Source organism: Patagioenas fasciata, chromosome 2, assembly GCF_037038585.1.
Source record: "Patagioenas fasciata isolate bPatFas1 chromosome 2, bPatFas1.hap1, whole genome shotgun sequence".
Lineage (NCBI taxonomy): Eukaryota > Metazoa > Chordata > Aves > Columbiformes > Columbidae > Patagioenas > Patagioenas fasciata.
In genome coordinates, this window is record NC_092521.1 from 65,917,355 (window position 1) to 65,938,310 (window position 20,956).

Here is a 20,956-nt window from a genome sequence, read left to right on the forward strand (position 1 = left end):
TACTGAACATTATAAAACAGGAGCCAACTCAAAACCAATTTCATCATCCAAAGGTTCACAAAAAAACTCCACCAGATACTTCAAAAACCTGAAATAACAGCTATTTCATGGTAGTGCTGTTGCTCATGCGATAAAATGTTCATATATCATTTTTCTTGTAAAGCAGAATATCATTAGTGATGTTAACATCATTGATTAATATAACAAAATAATTTCATTTACCGATTTAGAATATTCTAATGTACTTCTGCGCTCCCCAGCATACCTTAAAAATCATCGCTGTAAATGATTAGCTATTTCCCTTTTGCTGTTTCATAACAACCTAACTTCAATGACTAAATAACTGTCAATTAAAAACTAGCCTCAGTAAAGGGAAACCTGCAACCACATCAGCCCAGAGATGTAACTGATACTGTGACTCAATCATATTATCTACAGCCAGATAACAAACTCGTAAGATTAACTTTACTGCATAAATCAAAGATAAAGAATCAGGCTTCTTCAGGGGCACAGAGTACCTAGTGTAGGCCAAGCTGTTGAGCTGCTGCAATCTTCCTTTTCCAGAAAAAGAATGTGTATCAAGCAGAAGGTCTGTCATACAAAGCACAACTTAACCCACAGAACCTGTGGAACCAAAGGGAAGAGTCAGTGAGTTAGTGACTAATTGAAACTAATGAGGTGCAACTCTGTACACAGGCAGCACAACATATGCTTCCAGACTCGACCGCAGAGTTAATGCATATGACTCTGCACCCCCGGCACAGTTTCTCTGTGGTACAGGACATAAACTAAAGAGAGTTTAGCAGCAGCTTTCCTTCACTCGATACAAGTTACAATGCAAGTCTCTACACTGTAATCCATAATTTTATTACTCAATAGCAATACCAAGTCTCAAGCCTGAACTGAGTACCAAATTAATTCACAAAGAAGAAAAATCTCAGAAAAGGGGAGAAACAGCTTCTCAAAGCTTGCAAATTTGCATAATTTTAAAAGTACTGAAGAATAGTACTCAAAAATCATTTTAAAAGGAGTGCACTCAGATTTTTTTCCCCCAGATACACTGAAGAAAGCAATGAGTTTAAGACTAATATGGATTACCCTATTTTGTCCAAAAAGGAATTTTCCCTTCCTCCAGAAAGAGGCATAAGGGGCAAAGAACACCCCCTGGCACCATACTGGAGCAAGAACCGCCAACAACATATGAACCCTTTAGCACCTGAGAAGTGGGAAAGACCTAAAGGTATCAAAAAATGCCTAGTGAAAAAAGACAGACAAGGGACTTGCTGGTACAAATCTCTCAATGCATCTGCTGCATGGGAAATTCAAGTAAGTTGGAATGGATGAGAGCCTGGACTGAACACTGAAGTTCAGGAAGGGAATGAGACTATGCATATGCTTAATGTTATGAACATTGTCCAGAGAGTAGATGAGACACTTCTATTTAGTTTCTAAGGGAGAAAGAGAGAACGTATTTGATTCACAGCAACTTGTATTGTATTGCATTGCAGTACACACTACATACTACAATTACAGACATTCAAACAATATACAAGACTGATGCATGATGTGGAGGAAACAGACAGGGGAAACATGGTGGGTTTTTCCGCCCTCAGTTTTTGTAGACTTCCAAGAATAAAAAGCTAGTGATGTCAAGTCAGAAGTCTAACAGTGCTCTTAATAGAGGAGTCTCTGCTTAAAAGCTGTTAGCAAAACAAACAAAGAAACATTAAGACAAACCCATGACTGGGTAAATCCCATGAATACTAGTTTTGCAGCTATTAAGCTTAGAAGAAATGAACACTCATTGAAAGATATCATGCATATGTATGTCACTTTTATATATAACCTCTTACACAGGTTTTGACCAGCACTGACATCACACATGCGTACATCCCCCTCAAAAAATAAGTCTTGTGAAGCTCCTTCACTACATTCAGACAAAACATCCTTCAGTAAGGAGACATACTAAGGTCCACATCTACAAGTATACCAAAGAACTGAATGTGAGGTCCTGTTCAGAGTTCTGCTGCTACTGGGTACAACACGAGCAACCTAGTAGTCACTACTCACCTAAGGACTTCCAAGCCAATGAGACTACAAAATAGCTTCCCCAAAGACACTGCCAGGCCTACAGACAAAATTCAAAGGCCTGCGTGATGTAACATTAGCATATTGAACTCCATGTCTACAGTCTTACAATTCTCTTAAATCTCTCTGATACAACATGCTTGTTTAGTTCAATGGAGAATAACATCAGTTCCACTAAACGTACAGTAACTTACCAACTACTACAGTCCCTTTCTTCAGAAGATATAATCCTGCTATACTCAGTTACTTCCTTGACATGGCTTTGTACATCCCTTCAACAGAAAATAAGAACAGAGCAGAGCAGCTATTCTTATCCATGCTAAACTACAAAAGAAATTAAGCGATCCCTACTCCAAAAATGTATCTATGTGATATACTCGGCAAATCTGTGTGGAATCAAGGCGACTGTAGAAGAGGCTATAAAAATATTAGAGAAAATGAACCGTAACAACTTGCCAACATTAGATGTTATTCAGCAAGATTTCAAGGCACTGAAACATACAAAGGATTACATGAATTTTCTCATGCAATCTCCTGCTTAAAACTAGATCGATAGTTGACGTATGGAGGTTGCCTGACACTTGTACATGGCAAATCAGTGCAAAAAATGAGGAAGAACAGAACTAGTGGACACCCAAGTAAATATGACATACTGGCAAAGACTCAACATGGTGCTTGTTAAAGGAATTCTTGTCTCACAAAGCAACCACATTTTTCTGTAGAGATCACCGATTACGCAGATAAGGAGGCACTCTGCTGAAAGAAAACTAGGAAACAAAGTCTGTATCAAAGCTTGCAGAGGACACTAGTCAAGTCTCTGAAAAAAAAAAAAAAAAAGGAAGGCGGCACTTTATATGAATATTTAACTAATGTAGAGACAGAATGATGAGAAGGAAGATGAAAAAAATGCAGGAAATAAATGACTGCTTACTTTAATAGAGGGAGATAACCAACGAAGTTTCACAGAAACCTGTGCTGGGACATGGATTATTCTACATAATCATAAAGAAGGAGAGATAAGCAGGTAATAAAATGATGAAAATTTGCTGGTGATCCCAAGTTATTCAGGACAGTAAAGGTAAGGTCTGACTACAGAATTGCAGAAACATCTTGCTACACTGATCAGGCAACAAAATGTCAGACAAAAAAAATCAGTGCAGATTAAAGTGGTATAGATGGGAAAGTACCATCCTAGCTTCCTGTATGAAAGTTAGGTCCTAGCTGACCATTCCACCTCTCTTCTTGAGGTGGAATGAACCCACTTCCTTCAACCTCTTTCCTTACGTCACATGCTCCACTATGTCAGTGCTTTCCCTTTTTCAGGGGAGCCCCAGACTGGACATGACACTCCAGATGCTGCCTCACAAGTGCCAACCAGAAGGGAAGAATCATTTCTGCAGCCTGCTGGTTACACTTCTGCTAACAACCCAGCTTGCAGCTGGCCATCAGTGAACTCCTCTTCAGCTCTTTGGCCACCAGGACCATTGTGTCTTTCCCCACAAAAGTTCTCTCCAGGCAGCTGACCCAGCCTGTACTGTTGCCTGGTGTTATCCTGCCCCAGATGGGGTTTTATGGGGTTTAATGGTTATTATTGCCTTTGTTGGACTTCACAAACTTCCTGTCAGACTGTCTTTCTAGCCTGTCCCTCTGTTTAGCAGCAGTGTCCTCCAGCATATCAGACAACCCCTAACTTGCTCTGGGGGAGTTCACATGTCTGTTGAACATGCCAGTCCATCATCCCAACATTCAAATCATTAATAACTATGTTAAACATCATCATCCCCTGTATCAGTCCCTGAGGGAAGCCATTGGTAACTGACAAAAAAAAAAAAATAGATAAAAGGTCACTAATTATATATGTAACTCCAGCTTGATCCAGTACGGCTACTCTAAAGTCACACCTTCAGTCTGAAAACTACACCAGCGAGCTTTTCACACAAATAGGAAAACATCAGCTGTTGGTTCTTCTTTGGGCTCTAACACATAACTCCAGAAACTTCTGGAAAAACAGAATACTGGCAGAACATTATGTAATGTTATATAACTTATACAAGGTTTATTGAAATGAGAATTATTTTAGCTGTCTTCAGAGCAAGCAAAGAAACAAGACCATAGTAAGGAACAGGTTTGTTTTATCCATATGAGGGCATATACCACTGTTAACTTACTCAGAATCAAAGACTGGCAGTAACGAAATTCAGAAACATTGGTATCACAGGCTTTTTGTTGCTATTTAAGCTTTATTTTGACTATACAGGTCAAGCTCATTCAATAACCTTTTACAGGATGTCCTGTAACAAAGTTGGAAAAACATCTTCAGCAACCTGTGGGCACACAAACGTTCTCCAAAGTGCCTATGACAAAACAGGCTTTCTGAAGGTGGAACAGGGAGCTGTAATCCCACAGGTCTACACTCAGGATGCTGGAGGATAAGTCACCTTCAGCCATGAAAAACTACTTAACTCTTTCAGGAACATACACAGACAGAGCTCAAAGTTACCTCCCAGCAAACTTTTCCTAAGAACTTGACTGCAACAGTTGACAAAAACTTATTCTGCAGTTTTCTCTGAGTGCTCCCTTAGAACAGATCCAGACAGACTCCTACAGCTCTGAAGATACCCAGCTTCTGCCAGACTAGCAAAGATATATAATGGCAGCTGAGGAAGTCGCTGGTGGAGCCACATCCTGGAAAGTGCTTTTTCCCAGTCTTTGCCTTTCCTCAACTGTTTAAATGACTTGTTATTAAATGAGTCAGCACTGACCACTTTAAACACCCTTCCTGGCTTGTGTTGCCAAAAAACTTTCCATAAAAAAATAAAACCCAACATAATTAGACTGGAAATGGGTAGCAACAGTGAAGGAGATGTCTGGATTTTAGAGAATGCTGTTCTATTTATACGTGGAATATTGAAGTAAAGACATCTATCCAAGAAAAGAGAATTCTACTTGTTCTGAAGAAAATTGTGGGGTTTGATCCCAAAAGCCATATTTTCGGCACTGCATAACACAGACTTTGCACAATACTGTAGAATGGCTCTCCTCACTGTACAGATATGTAGATACTGAAAAAGGGTGTTTGCAATATGTTTAATACTGCAGCTTAAATCTGCAGTCTTCTTTTGTCATTTGAGGCACTATTAGTAAAAGGCCACATTGGGATCTGAATAGATCTAGAGAAAATGAAGACCTAGATCAAGTCCACAAATTGTTAAGTTTTAAAAACAAATTTATTAAAAAACTTATCCAGTAATGACTCTGAGGGTAATTTTTCCTGCTGGGAAAACAGGAATCTTACAGCACTGCTGGCAGCAAATATACTCTGATACTATCTAGTCCATAAGGAAAATCAGGCTGCAAAGTACAGTTAAAAAAAAAAAAAAAAAACCAAACAACAAACAAAACGAACACTCACATTTGTTGAGGAGGAGCAAGCAAACACACATTTACAGTATTATACATCACTTAGGACGATGCACTATACAGTACATGAATTTAAATAAGAATCAATTCAGCCTTTTTTTTTTTTTTTCTTGAAGGAAGCAGATTTAGATGCATAAGAAGGATTGAAAGTGAGTTTGTCTGACAGGGCACCTTTTGTTTCCTCTTTGCTTCAAATAAGTAATGAAAAGCAGTAGCAACATTCTGATCATTTTTTTCAGTGGTATACAGGTATCACATAACACTTCTCAGCTTTTAACAAAAGAGTAAATTGTGAAGTTAACTTCACAGCAAGAACAAATCCCTTTGCAAGTGTATTTCGTACAAACAGAAAAACAGATTCCGGAGCATTACTGCTGATATGTAGCTTATGCAGAATATAAAAACAAATTCTGAGATTTAAGTACTTTATAACACCCTCTCTGCATAAATACCCAACCAAAGCAAGGCAGTGAGACCTCTACTGAACAATCAGATGAAACAGTACAGACAAAACTGACAAAACACCACAGTAAGTGGGGCATTTTATTGGTCAAGTGTAGGAAACTACTGCTGATACCATCAGCAACTTTGGCCTGAATCTGAACGGTGCTCAGCACCCACAATTCAAGGGAACAAGCTCATCTGGAGCACTTTCCAGGAAAACAGTATGCTCTGAGCCTTCAGAAATGCTCAAAGACCTTACACCATGTAAGCGAAAGATGCTTAGCACTTCTGGAAGACACAATTATAGGTTTTGTGGTCAATGAAAAATCGTACATGACACATTACATGTGCAATGAATCCACAGAGAAATAAGACTACTGTTATCAAGGAGTATGCCAGAAGAACGTGCACATCTTCACAGAAATCTGTTAAAAGTAAGAATTTAAAATATGAAATTATATTCAGCCTTTGCAACTGGAGGAGTTTCTATCTGTTCTTAGGCTCCTTAAAAGTCACCTCCATATTTCACCTCTCTCAATTTTTTCAGGAGAAGAAAATTCATTGAACTTAAGTTTTACTTTGTGTTGGAACAAGCGGTTTAATCCCTTTCCACGGGCTTCTTCGCGCTGACTGCGATTTCTTCAAACAGAGAAAAACAAATTACCACAATAAGTACAGAACCACAATTACCCATCACAAACCTTTCTTGCCGCCCAGCTGTACAAATGCAAAACAAGGCTTACAACAGTTTGTTTCCAGATGAGCTATGATGATACATATGTAACTTGACCTCACCAGGATTAGTTATTTTTCTACAGCTGTTAACACATTGTCTAAAGATTTTGTACAGATAGGTTTTGACCTGCTAACGTTAATAATCAGTGTTCTAAGTACAATAATCTTCTACAGCAAGCACTATGCTGCTTTCATACATTATTTTTCAATAAAGAAAAATTTTCCTTGTTATTTCAAACTCGAATTTTTAACTAAAGTACTAAAAAAAAATATCGACAGCGAAGTGGTTAGCTTATAGTTACTTAGCATACTACTTGAAAGCCTCACTTTTATTGTTTAAGGTCATTTAGAGCTGTGTGGGACACGCTAAGAGGTCAGCAAGACACAGTTTGGATATTATTTAACTTCTTAAAATTCGGCTACTACCCTCGGGTGCGATAAGAGCTCCAATCAACGCAACGCTCGGGCTGGACCGCGAAAACACAAAGCTTCGCCAAATCCCCTGAAAGCTGATCGCTCTCACCAGCACCGAACTGTGAGAAAAGGAGAATCCTCTCATGCGGAAAACCACCAGGCTAGAGACTCGGTCAGCCGGCGGAATTCGGGCGGCGGTGCAGCCCCCCCCGCCGGGGGGAATGGTTCCCGCCGCCCCAGACCGCGGCATCCCGGGGCTCAAACCGCTCAAACCGTCGTCCCACGGGTGTTACGCAACGGCACCGCGACCTTGCGGGGAACTTCGGGGTTTTCTTCCTCGGGGAGGGACGTGCGGGCAGCATCTCCCCGGCGGCCCCGCTCCGGCAGCGAGATCCCGCCCCCGCACCTCGGCGCGCCGGCTGGCGGGGACCCCGGGCCCGGGATGCGAGGGAGGGGGCGCGGCTGAGAGAAGCCGCCCCGGCCCGAGCGGCCGGGGAGAAAGAGAGAGAGGGAGCTACGAAGCGCCGCGACCCAAGCGCGGAAACTTCGGCGGCCGAACTCCATCCCGGGCGGGAAGGGGGACGCGAGCTCCTGTCGGGAACCGGCTGCCCGGGAGGGACTCGGGAGCCCTTGGGGATGGCGGGGGGGCGGAGGTTGGGGGGGTGAGTCAGGCTCGCGCGCGGTATTTCTACCTGCGACACCAACGGCACCAGCGTCTGCTCCACGGAGCGCGTGCGGATCTCCAGCCCCGCGTCCGCCCCCAGCCCCGACGAGGACGACGAGGAGAACCCGCTGCTGCTGCACGGGGACGTGGCCATGGCGGGGAAACCGACGGGCAATACCGCCCACGGGCACCCGTGCGTCCTTCTCGGACAACTCCGCTCCCGCCGCTGGCACGGCGGCCCCACCGCTCCGCACCGCCCCCTCCCCGCCCCCCGCCGCGCCCCTCCCCCCCGCCGGGGCACCGCTGCCTTCCCGGGGCGCCAGGCGATGCCGCGCGCGCGCGCGCGCTCAGCCCCCCTCGCGGCCCCTTCCACGCCCCTCGGGACGGGATTTAAAGGCACAAGCGCCCGTTTCGCCGCCTTCAGCCCCGGCAGTTCCCCCTTCCCCTTGTGATTTCCCGTCCCGCCTCCCCTCACACCCACCCCGGGGCCGGTGGGGGAAGAAAACATGGAGCGGTGCCCGCTGTCACTGCTCCCACCCAGAGTTCCTCCGTGGCTGCTGCCCGAGGCAGACGGGGCGGCTGGAGTGTCCCTGCCCGGGTGGGGAAGCCAGACTAGAGGGTGGCTTCGGGGCTTCGGGTGGCCCCCAAGGAAACAGGAGTCCGGGCCGGTAACCGGCCTTGAGCTCCAGCGGCACCGACCAACGGAAAACTGGGAACGGGTGGTCCCGGTAGGGAGGCGGGGGAGAGTCAGCCAGGGAGCCGGTCACTCCTCCGGGAGTGTTGAAATCACGATTCGCTTTCATCGCATCTGGGAGGGCTTGGTGAGCTGTCTCAAAGTAAGCTCCATCGGCTTTTCTCTCAGCAGCCTCCCAGCGAAGGGGAGGGAAAAAAAGCAAGAAAGCAAGCTCCTCATGCCTTTCAGTGATTTGTATTCTGTACCTGGCACACGGGCCGCTTTCAGAGAGCTATCGAGTGTATCTGTTTTTGCAAAACCTTGGTGCTAAAGCTAGACCATCCTTGATCTAGCAAGAAGAAGGCAAAAGTCATTTCAAAGAAATAAAAGCAATAAAAATAGTTTGTTTTGTTTTTGCTGTTTGAGAGGGTTTGTTGTTATCTTTTTTGTTTGTAAGTTTTGTTCTGGTTTGGTATGGGCTAAACTCGCTTCCCCACATTAGTTTGTAACCTGTATTCCTGAAGGGTCGACCTGCGAATGCTTACTCATCTAATGTGGATCTATGTATTTGATGCAGCTGATTCTTCTGCAGGCTTGTCTACACAAAATTGTGGAAATGGAGCAGAGCTCTCCTGGCTGTGATCCAAATTACCAAGGTGAAAAGCAGCTCTGGTGCAGAACCGGGGTAACTCAGTGCAGCACTACCCACGAGCCTACAAGCTCTATGTAGGGTCTGGACTAGTAAACCCTTCTGATGTAACTAGTTAGTTTCCTGGTCAGAACTGGTGACTTGTGTTTGACTGCTTAACTCCAAGACAATACAACTCTGTAAATTTGCCTTTGGCTTTTTTATGTTGTTAGACCAAGGACTTTGTATCCTTGTCTGTCTTTGGAAAGATTTCTGACGTGTTTTGCACAAAGCGTCTTTTGCAGAATTTTGACATCTAGACATCAGCTAAAGGACAGCATTTGTTGTCCTTTGAAACCTAGACATAAGATAAAGGAGAGCATTTATTGTCCTTTGGAGTCCTATGGAGTTATCCATACTTGCTTATTAAAAAGAAAATTGCCAGAACTGCAAGGATAACCCTAGATAACGATATGACCCTATTCCTAGCTCTTCAGGAAATTGGTTTCCAACGTGGTCTCATATTTTCTGAAGTGACATCTTATATAAGATCAAATGTTGCAGGAGAGAACTGGAGGCTTAAATCTGTCATGGTACAAAAACATCTAAATGATGGTGTAGACTTGAAACAAATGCTAGTCATGCTTGATCAAAGTGCTTTAGAGCACACTTGAGATTTCGTAGGGTTTTTCTCCTAAAATTTTAATTTTCTTACAATGTCTTTCATTCTTTTCCAGGTCATTCGTTTTCCCTTTACTTCTCAGTACCCAGATCTGAAGGCTTTGGAAACAGTTGTTGTTTTCTGTTATGTTTTGGTAGAGTACTTAGGTAAAATGTGGTTGCAGCCTCCCCAGGTCTGTACGCTGGTACAGGAGACTTCTGGATCATATGAGCTGAAGCATAAACCAGACAAAGTGTCAGTAACACCAGAAAGAGAGAAATGCATTCCTTTGCCCCTTTCCTCTGCCTCCTCCTACTTAAACTTGTAATTCCCACTCATTAACTATTTTATGGACATTACCATAATATGTTATCTACGTCATCACCATCTACAGATAGGAATCTACAATTCACATCAGAGATTAACTAGAGGCATATGCACACTTGCATGTGCTCATGGCTTATAATTTGGTATGGTCAGCCAAGTCTGCATCACTTAATTTCAAAGACAGCTGTCTGTCTTCTTCAATGCTATAATAGATCAGACTTCTCAAGGATGACATTTCCTAATTCAAAGCAGAGTTAGCAGCAGAGGTTAACAACAATTTTTTAAGATTCTAACTTCACATTGAAAAAGAAAAGTTTGATATTAAAAGCAGTAGCAAAAACAGCAGTTTAAAAATAATTTTCTACACAGATTGAGCAAATGGTAGGGACTTTGCAATGCCCCTCTATAGACAGAAATGCTATTCCCAATCTACCACTCTCTTTTCCTGCTTTCATTTTGTTTTCACTAGAGAAGCAGCATTAGTGGGTAGTGCTAGTGACAACACTGTCTAGTTCTCCCACTTATCCTCTTCAGGTTCTTCCAGTTTAAAGATGGAAACCACATGCTCTGCTTCTGGGTCCTGTGCTGGGCAAACAGAATGTGTGTTGTGGCGGTTTTCATTTAACACAATTGAAAAGCTGTAGCATGCTGCAGACTAACATCTTTGAAGACACCTTGAGGAGATCTTCAAAAATGATAGCCTGGAGCTTAATTGTGCTTTTTAATTATGTTAAGACAATTTGAATGAACCGATGTGATAGATTGCAACCACACCTTTGGCATGCCAACACATACTTCTGAGGGAGCACTCTAAACGTGCAATGCACAGCACTAAAATAGTTTGCATGCTATAATTTTCAGTGCGTGTGAAGGGCTCAGGAAAGCAATAGCCCATCACCCAAAACAAGCATCCCTCATGCCTGTAACGCAGGAGCAGGACCACTGGCCATGGCAGTTTCTAGACAGCTACCACTGTTTAGGTCTATTTTGGACCTGAAAGGCATATGAAGTATAAGGGTAGAGAATGAGAGTAATGCCTAATGGACTATATTTCTAACTTCATAACTTTGTCAGTGATTAAGGGGAAGGAAGTGATTCATATCCTCATGGCATTATGGACATATCCATCAGTTCCTCCTCATATTGCTTCCAAACTTCAATCAAGGATGTGACACCTGCTGCTGCTCTGTCCATGGTCTCCCATAAGTCTGGATTCTGTGACTGCTGACAGGTTCCCACACAGTAGGTAAACCAGTTTTCCCTTATCTAGCTCTTCACCTTTGTCCTTCCTAACTGAAGCACCTTTTGTAGGAGAAAACATGACTATCCAGCACAGTGCTGAACCAACAACCCTCAATCTTTTTGCTAAGCTGATGGCCTAATGTCCACACCTTGACAGCAGCAATACTCCTGAGAAGGGCAGCTGTTTTGAGCCTTTATGCATAGTTAGGCCTCTGCCCATGGATGCTGGCCTCCTAGCTGTGATGGGAATGATAGTACACATACTAACGAGTGAGTGCATCTTATTCTGCCCACACCATGGCTTGTCTGAAGAGGCTGTCAGTCAGCCTGTTTGATGGACCAGCTACCACCTGCTTTTACCTTCCAGCTAAGGCATGAGTGTTCCCTGGTCTGTTTAAAGCAAAAGGAGACGTGTAACACTTAAACAGTTTAAATAAGGTTTTTGCTAATCTGATAATTTTGGCTGGTATGAGGTCAGTGACGAGGGCAGGAACCTTTTCCACTGGAAGAAACCTTGTGTCTAACCTGTAGGAAACAGGTCATTATAGTTGCTGTGTATATGCTGCTGAGGCACATGCAGCAAAGCAGATGCCATTTCACCAGTCAGAACGAGTTTGAACTTGTGTGTGTGAAGAGGAGCCTAATAGTTTCTGGCCACAAAGGACAGTTGGTCTAGGAAATAGAAACCACAGGGCAGGGAGAACAATACTGACAAAGGCCAGCTGATGGGATCAGAGGGCTTTTCAGTAAGTTTTGATAATGAGCACTTTTCCATGCATGCTTATGATGAATCAAGTAAAACACAAGGATTATCTAAATTAATAACGTCTTGAGGATGAATTCCAAGAGTGGGTAATTGCTCTTTATCCACCCATAAGAGAGCATTCCAAATATCCAAGGGTGAGAGGAAGCACTGCCCCCATTGCTTCCCTGTCTCCCAGCAGCAGTCTGGAAAGCAGAGCTGAGTGGGCTAAGTGTCAGATTGCTCCCTTTCTCTTTCCTTCAGGTGAGATGAAAGTTAGAGCAGTGTGGGAGGAGAAAGCACATCAATCATCTTTCCAGATGAAATTTAGAAATTCCCTCTAAGATTAAACTTTTCCCTTGATTACCTCCAGTTTCCTCTAAAACTTGAAAAAGTCATATTTCTTTTTGTTTCAGTGGGGATGTTTTGCAGGCAACTTGTGAGATCAGTGATTTTAAAGACAAGTAAAATCTTAGTCTTTTGAGAAATGTCGAAAGATGGGAGGCAAGCATTGCTTAAAATGTCTAATCCTGGTTATTAGTGGTTATTAACTCCAAAGTACATTACACTTCTTTATAAAACCAAACAATCTTTTATGTTTACTTCGTACCCCACAGTAAAATACTTCACTTTACAAAGAAAACCTTGCTTTTTTTTTTTTTTTAACATAGAGAGCATTTTATGTGACTATATATTTTTGTCATTTTGTGAAGTACTAGTTTCACAATGGGACTGCAACACTTATTAAAGAAACTATGAAGAAGCAGAACATAAAAATAATGTATAGATATATACAAAGGACTATATCTAGTGTCTATTTTTATTCTGAATGTTTATTCAGAACACCTGTGTGCCTATACAGCCAGAGGGTGATTTCAAGCAGTGGCTTCCTTTGAGTTTACAAGGTGGTAGCTGACAAAATCTATGCTACCAAATGTGGTAGGCCTCCAAAACACTTCTGTTCCCTGTAACAGTCACAAAGAAAATGAATGAGGAACCTAGTTCAGGTGGTCAGATATTGATGAACTGTCATGGCTTGATTGCCTCTTTTACCGAGCACATAAGAATACAGTTACTTGTGCTGGTTCTCCAAGACGTGTAAGGAACCGGTATGCTTCATAAATCCTGGCACCATCAAGAGACTTCTGCAATTTGTATTTCTGAGAATACATCTAGTTATAAAGCATACATTTCCTGTGACGTGCTGAATGCACAGAAGCTTTAGTCAGCTGATCAGAATTAAAGAATGATCATTAAAATCAGGGTCAGAAGAATATATCCTGCCTTTCACTGGTGTTTCCTACCCATGTCACCTACAGCTGTAGCAGCTGATTGTCTGAGGTAGGGAAGAGCAAGGGAACAATTTTCAGTCCTGTATGATTTTTTTACTTTTCTTCATGATAGTATGAGGCTTTATTGGTGTTGTGGTTTAACCTGAGCTGGCAATACAACCATGATAGCCACTTGATCCACCACACCCCCGCCCCACCCCAATAGGGGAGAGAATCAAAAGGGAAGGGAGAAACTTGGATTGCGATAAACACAGTTTAATAAAATAACAAAATACTAATACACTACTAGTAAATATATATAAAATAGAAATAAAAGATACTCAAGGCAATTCCCCACAAACTCCATCCACACTAAACAGCCAGTCCCAGGAAGCAATACCCCAATCCTGAACAGCCAATCCAAAAGAGAGAAGCGGGGGGGGGGGACCACCAAAAAAACCTAGAAAAGCCCAGAGGCCTTTGCAAAATGGCAAAAGGCCAGACTAGTCATCCCAAACCAAATTCCCCCACCCATACCCCAGAGCAAGCAAGAGAGAGAGAAGAGCAACCCAGAAGGTCCTGACTCTTCTTAAATAATTAGCATGACACTAATGGGATGGAATACTCTTATTGATCAGTCTGGATGTCAGTCAAGCTCTGCCCCATCTATGCCCGCCTTCCTCGATACCTCACACCTGTGGGTAGAGCACTCAGAGTGTCCTTCGTTCTCAGACCAGAGCAATTATAAGCATTAATTCTGTGCTGTGGTATTAATTCTTGTTCTCAAACTAAGTCCAAATAATGAGCATGGAAATAATGAGCTATGGAAAATAAAGGTTTCTAACTTCATGAAGAAAATTAACCCATTTTCAGTCAAAACAGGACAATTGGCAAGGAAAGATATACACCAATGGATAGTGATAGAATTGCCCAAGATTTTCCATTCTTACAGTGCTTTTGGTTATATATGAATATGCTGAACTTCAAAACTTTGGTGTGGGTCTCCAGCATGTTTGTGTCAGAATGATTTCTCTTTTTATTTTTCAGAAGAAATGACATAGGTTTATCTAAAAAAAAAAAAAAAGAGTGAGATTATAGCAAAAAAGGGCACTTGTCAAAACTGAACAATCCTTACCATTGTTTTGCTAAGAAGATACAGGCTGACTCATAAAGGTGAAATTTAATGTCATGTATGTAAATCTGATGGGACAGTCAGACAAACACCTTTTGTAGTATTTGTAACAGTTTTCCTAAATTTATCTGAAGAATGCATTTCTGAAAACTTTTTTTTTTTTTGTTTAAGAATTTATTTGTAGACGAACAAGTACATTTTCTGAAATCTCCACATACATTGAGTGGGACTGTTTTTTGTGAGCCTAGTATAGGGGCCAAATGTAAGGAGTAGGAATAAACGAGAAATGGGCAGGCTGAAGGAGAGCACAGCAAGTGATGTGAAAAAAAGGGCCAGGTTGTGAGAGAGACGTGTAAGAGGAAGGAAGTACTGAGATTTTGGTGTTATCCACCTGCAGCAACTACCATCACAAGATCTTGTCTGTGTGACAAGCAGGGACTTGTGACATTTGCACAGGTATGACATACTGCAGAAGAAGCTGAAGCTATTCTGTAATCAAGCCTGGTAATTTTTTTTCTGTATTTAGAGTTTCCTTATGCTGTCCTTTGATAAATACTACTGGCATAAGCACATGAGTCGAACACTTACTGACATTAGCGTGACAGCTTTTGAGGGTGAAAAGTCTCATCAGTTTAGCTTCAGCTGAGAATTTGGCCTTATTTCAAAATGGACATCTGAAAAATACAGTTTCATCTTGAACTGCTAGTAGGAATTAACATGCAGTTTTATAAAATCATACCCTTGGAAAGGTACAGTACAGGACCCTTTCCGACTAGCACTATATAGATATATTGATGTGTTAAGATACTATTCAAAACTCTCAGTGCTGCTGTGATATATCAGGCAAAACAAAACTAGGTGATCAGTTCCTAGATTGTAAGCAATAATTTGCGCTTTTTTCTGTTCAGTCTGTGAAGTTCTTATTTCAAATGTATATTTTTCATAGGACTATGGCTGAGGGTTATTCATTACATCTAGGACCCTGTTCTAAACAGAGCTAGCACACTAGTGTTAGAAGAAGGCATGAGCAGCCTCGCAATATGCAGATACATGATAATCATCCCTCATGAAAGTTTTAAACTGACCTGTGGTTAGGGATGGGATTAAGCTTTGATGCCAAATGTTTTATCTTTCAAATCTTCTATCATCCTAGCACTGAGTGGGGTTTTTTTTAACAATTCCTATGGGTTATAAAATAAATATGGAGGATTAAAGGTTTGAAGAAATCTCTAGCCTGCAAAATCTTTAAGAGCATTTGCCACCTAGCAACAGCCAAGAACGTGTGTCTCCTTTGAACAATCTGCAATTGTGTGATTCAGAAGAAACCTCCACAGTGTTTATAACTGCAATTGTGACTTATGTAGGAGGGGAAAATGCAGCAAAAGGCTCTGGTTACATCACCGACAAAAGGATTTCATTACCATAAGAAGTCCCTAACAGGGTGACAAATAATCAAGATTTAAAAGAATGTGTGAGACCAGCAGAAATGGAAACAATGACGTTCCTATTATAGCTGCGGCCTTTACAATAAATGATATGTCAGCTTTTTCATTTTGAATTGTGCTGAATAACTTGGTGATTTTAATTCATCAGCAATTGAATACTTAGATCAGAAGCTATTTTCTTTTCAAATTCGCATTTGCCAGCTTAGTCATGCAATAAATACCACATTCCTTGAAAAGTTTGAAATTTCTGTGTATTATCTTTAAATATACTGTTTGTAGATGTTAATGATTTAAAAATGCTGACAGATACTCTGTTAGTTTTCACAGATATGTGAGGAAAGTATGGGAATTATATGAGAGGAAGGGTAATAGCAACATGCATGAGCTGGCTGACAATCAAAATCCCATTGTTCTGCATTTTGTGATGCTAATAAGATAGTAGGGAAAAATTACACAGATGGTAATGCACTTGGGTTCTATTTATACTGCTCTTACGTATAAGACTTTGCAACATCTACAAAGATGTTTCACTGAGTATCAGTTATCCTAGTTGATCTATTTGCCCCCTTTTTGTATTCACCTCCTTAAAGGAAAGAAACTGGGGATATCCAAGGACACAATGTCTATTGTACCTCCCAGACCTTCAAACTGTTGACACTTGTTGTGGAATTTTACCCATGTGACATTGCTAAATTAACCTGAATCTGTTGTGAAAAAAAATGGACAGCTTCTGGACTCCTGGTCATACCATTACTTAAAATGCCCTAGTAACAAGGTGCTAAAAAATACTTTGTTTCAATTAAAATACATGGATCCTAGTTTTTCAGTTAACAAACCAACTTGAACCCATCAAAGGCATTACTAACAAAATATTCTTAATGCTAAAATATAGATGGGTGTATTGTTGCTAAATTAGACTACTTGTACTATTTGGAGAAATCATTAGCCTAACCTCTTACACGCAGCTGGTAGGATTCAGTTCTCTTTCTGGCAGCAGGAGAGTACATGCTGGAGTATCAGAATTGGAGCAGAAAATTGTAAGTGCAGCTGAAATTGAAAGGGAAGCAGCAAGCTATTGCCAAGGGAACACAAGGATTTTTGTAGTAAGTATGCTCAGTGAGTTTATATTGAATACAAAAAGTTCCAGAAAACATAATATAAATAACTGAAAATTTAGAAACCTATCTTTTTCAGTCATGTTGAAAGTACTAAAAGTATTTCTTAGAACCTGACATTGGTACTGAATTGCCAGCGTAATATCAACCTTTTTTTTTTTTTTTGAAATATCATAACGTAGGCAGGCCCTAATATGCAAAAGATTTGAAAGCAAAACGAGGTGTTGGAGTGCAAGGAGTATGTTGATAGATTGTTTTTCGCTGCATTTACTAACGGTAATGGTAGTCTTGACTTGGCAACACTTCCATCAATGTAAATTGGTGTGGTTCCAAACAAGGACTGCACATTTAGTTGTGCTCAGGACACTCCAATAGGAAAAAGTTTGCAAATCACAGGTGGACAACACTTCAGAGTCCAAGCTTTCCTGTCTCACAGTTAGTGTCTTCTAGCATTCAATCAGGACGTGAAATTTAATCGCGTGCTTTGGATAAGGAGAAAATAATTTCCTAATCAAATGTTTCTTTGTCCCTTTGATTATAAAGAATGGCAAAGTCCTGCTTCTCTGGAGACAAGAGAAACCAATCAGTAAGAAACAATTTGTGTTTTCAGAGTTTCAGGTTTCTTATCAGCTATTTAGCCCACAAGTGGCTTCAGGGTTCCCAGGACCTCATTTAGTGTCTATACCCATATATGTACCCATTTTGGTTTCTTACAATACTATGTATCTTAACAGAGCAGCATACTTAGAAAAAGTCACCCTATTTTAAAACAGTGGGTTTGGGTTTGTTGTTGTGTTTTTTTGTTTTTTTGTTTTTTTTTTTTTTTTGGTTGTTGTTGTTTTTGGTTTTTTTTAATTTAAACTGTCACAGAGTAATACATGACAATTATTACATCCTGCTGAAATCGCTCCCTACGCTGCATGTCATTTTCAAATACTGATACACATTGGGTAGGAAATCTCAGCCCTTTCAGCAGGAACTGTGCAACAACTGTATTTTATCTACTTCTCTGTCCTTCTCAAAAGTTATGATTAAGGTGCTGAGGGAATACAGCAAAAGATAATATTCTTGTAGCTCTAGCAGAGCTTGTCCTTGACTTTGAAAGACAGCTGATTAGGATTCACATCTTCTAAAAAAATGGTGGTGACAGAGACAAGATGGAAAGTGAAAATACACACTGATCAGTGCAGCCTGGTGTTCAGGTCACACATGTAGCATACAGAACCTGATTAAAATCCCTGCTCAGCCAACTTTAGGCCATGATCTTGAAACTAAATTTCCAATTCCCATGGGCGTGTTCAGCTGTGGATGTTTCAGGTTGGTGTCTTTTTTTGAAGAAGTATCAGGCAGGCTTTGTCTTCATCCTGATCCAAAAGAGAAACTGCTTTGTTCCTCTCGCAATTAATTCTTACCTAAATCTAGGAGAAAAACAATAGATTCAATAGCAAATTTCCAGTCTTAAGATTTTACTAAGGGACTTATGATTTCCTGCCCTTTTTACTTAAAGATAGAATTGGAACTAAAAAGTGTGCTCTGGAGCAGCTTGTCTTACATGTAGCACTGTTCCTGCAGGATTTCCTTTAATCCAAAACAACTGGTGCTAGAGTCCACATATGGATTTAAGGATAAATGTTTCATTCTTCACTCCTAATGTTCTTTTCAATATCTGAAGATGCTTTAAGACACTTCACCCAACACCTTCCTAATGGAAACGGAATGAATACTTTTGTCTTCTAAGTCATGCATCATTTTGGTTCTTCCTCTTCAAGCCTTCTTAAAAAAAAAAAAAAAGTTATATCTGAAATGACAGTTTCAGAGAAAGTTCAGCATTCCAAGGACACCTTATAAAAGGTGTGAGCACCTGTCTTCAGACAGGGATTTTGTGCATATAGGTTGATCCCAACAGACTTACTGGGCATGATGAAATTGCACTATAGCCATGCAGTTTGTGTCTCTGTATTTTGTATCTGTTATCATTACTATTTTTTGGTTACCATTCTCCTCATTTACACCTTGAGTTTGTTTATCCCTTGGGAGATTTTTTTATCCCATCTTTTACAAACCAAAATGTTCACATGATTAGAATTAGATTATTAGATTATAATAGATTATATAATAATTATATAATTAGATTATAATAGTTTGACATATTCCTCATTTTAGTATAGCAAACCTGCTTATAGTTGGTTCTGCCATACTTAGTAGCAATCCTCTTAGCAGAGAAGAATAAAACCCAACCGTCTTGGTACCTTATACTTCTCCCACTAGGATTCCACTGAAGGAAATTCTTTGCTGAGAGTCAAAAGCCCTCAGACCCCAGCCTAAAACTGTTCCCAGGGAAGTCAGCTGTCATCTCCTGAGTCCTCTGGGTCATGCCAAGGACAATGAAAGGCACTTTTGTGAACCGCTGCTTCCTGTAGCACATCTCCTAGTGATCTCAGGCTCTCTCCTTCAGACATTGCTGTGGTCTGGCTTCCTACCACCTGATAACTTTTCTTACTTATTGAGGTATCCTCTCTTCAGCACTATGGAGGTTCTCCGTTTTTGGCAGGCTAATGTGGAAAGATTGCTAGAAGAAATGAGGCACAGGAAATGTGCACCTACTGAACCCTACAATATTGATAGTCATTGTGGCTCTACTTTTGTCCTGTGCTTCTAGGCTTGATAATGAGAGACATTTCATCTCTGTTTACTCAACTCCTTCTATATTCATTTCCTTTCTAATGAGATGGTTGCGAATCTGGGGGGTGGGGTGAAGGAAACTCTTCCCTGCACTCTACTGGTTATGTGGCACAGATGCTCAACCTGGACACTGCCAATCATCAGGTGCCCCAGTAGCTAAAGGGACTGACTTTACCTTCTAATGATGAGTATCAGTTATTCATCTCTGCTTTTCAGAGATACAGACTCTTCTAGTCAAAGATCAATGACAACCTCCAACAGAAGGGAAGTAGATTTGCTCCCAGTAGATTTATTCCCTCTTGTCCTCTTTTGGCAGTGTTGCTTCTGAAGAATTGGTCACAGATTATCTGGGGATTTTTTTTTTTTTTAAGAGCTTTTCCTTGGATCCTAAGAATGCACTGGAAGCTGATCCAATCATAGTGTTGTCTTTTCTGGATTATTTATGTGAGGCTGCTGGGAGAATTGACGTATTCAATTCTCTGGCTTTTACTTTCTATAGATCCCAACCCTGCAGAACATCCTAGATCAGAAGGAGCTAATGGTATTATTGTCCCGCAGGACCTAATACCACTCCAAAAAGAAGAGAAAGGATACACACAGTTTAGCTAGGTGTTTAATGATTTCTACTTAAGGCATGTTGCTGTGTGCACATTTGTCCTTTTCCAATGGATAACAGACAAAATTTTGAAACTGTTGATTAAAGAGAAACTTAGAAGAGTTTCTTAGGTAAGAAAGTAAGACTGTATTAAGTTCAGAACTGGCAGAAGACAATAGAGGGAACTATGAACAAGGATAAAAGGCTAAATTTAGCCCGTTCCTTTCAATTTTTTATATGAGATCAAGGTCTTGTTGTTAATAGCTGCCTTTCTTTGTGCTAAGTCATATAATTTAGGTTATGTGCCTCCATATAAAAAAATATCACTATGTTCCAACACGGACATTTAAACTCTTCATACTTTTCCAAGCATGCAGCTGTTAAACACCAACATCATAACCATTCAATCTGAGGAGGCATTCTTCAGCCAACTTTAATATTATTTCATGGAAGAGTTAGTATTTTCAGAGGCACATTTAAAATCTAAGCAAACAGAGACAGCCAAGCCTCCTCTGTTCCACAGCACTACAGCACAGAGGACAGGAAAGGCAGGCAGACTAAGCAGGTTTAATAGATAAAGCTTTATTTTTAGAACAATTTCTTTAATGTATTTTGCTGAGCTCTAGGTTGAATACACATGGAAATTTTTACCCTGGTATAAGGCAGAGCAAGAAACCT

The 20,956-nt window shown here is 40.9% G+C and overlaps 1 protein-coding gene across 3 annotated transcripts in view; it reads right to left on the reverse strand.

Moving 5' to 3' along the window:
• CTNNAL1 (catenin alpha like 1) overlaps positions 1-8,025 on the reverse strand; it is a 59,044-nt gene extending 51,019 nt beyond the window's left edge. For all 3 annotated transcript variants that reach the window (XM_065829781.2, XM_065829780.2, XM_071804334.1), the window contains exon 1: positions 7,794-8,025. In XM_065829781.2, coding sequence (XP_065685853.1) covers positions 7,794-7,919 — 126 coding nt within the window. In that variant the 5' untranslated portion in view covers positions 7,920-8,025. The remainder of the gene's footprint in view (positions 1-7,793) is intronic.
• Positions 8,026-20,956: the final 12,931 nt, after the last annotated feature.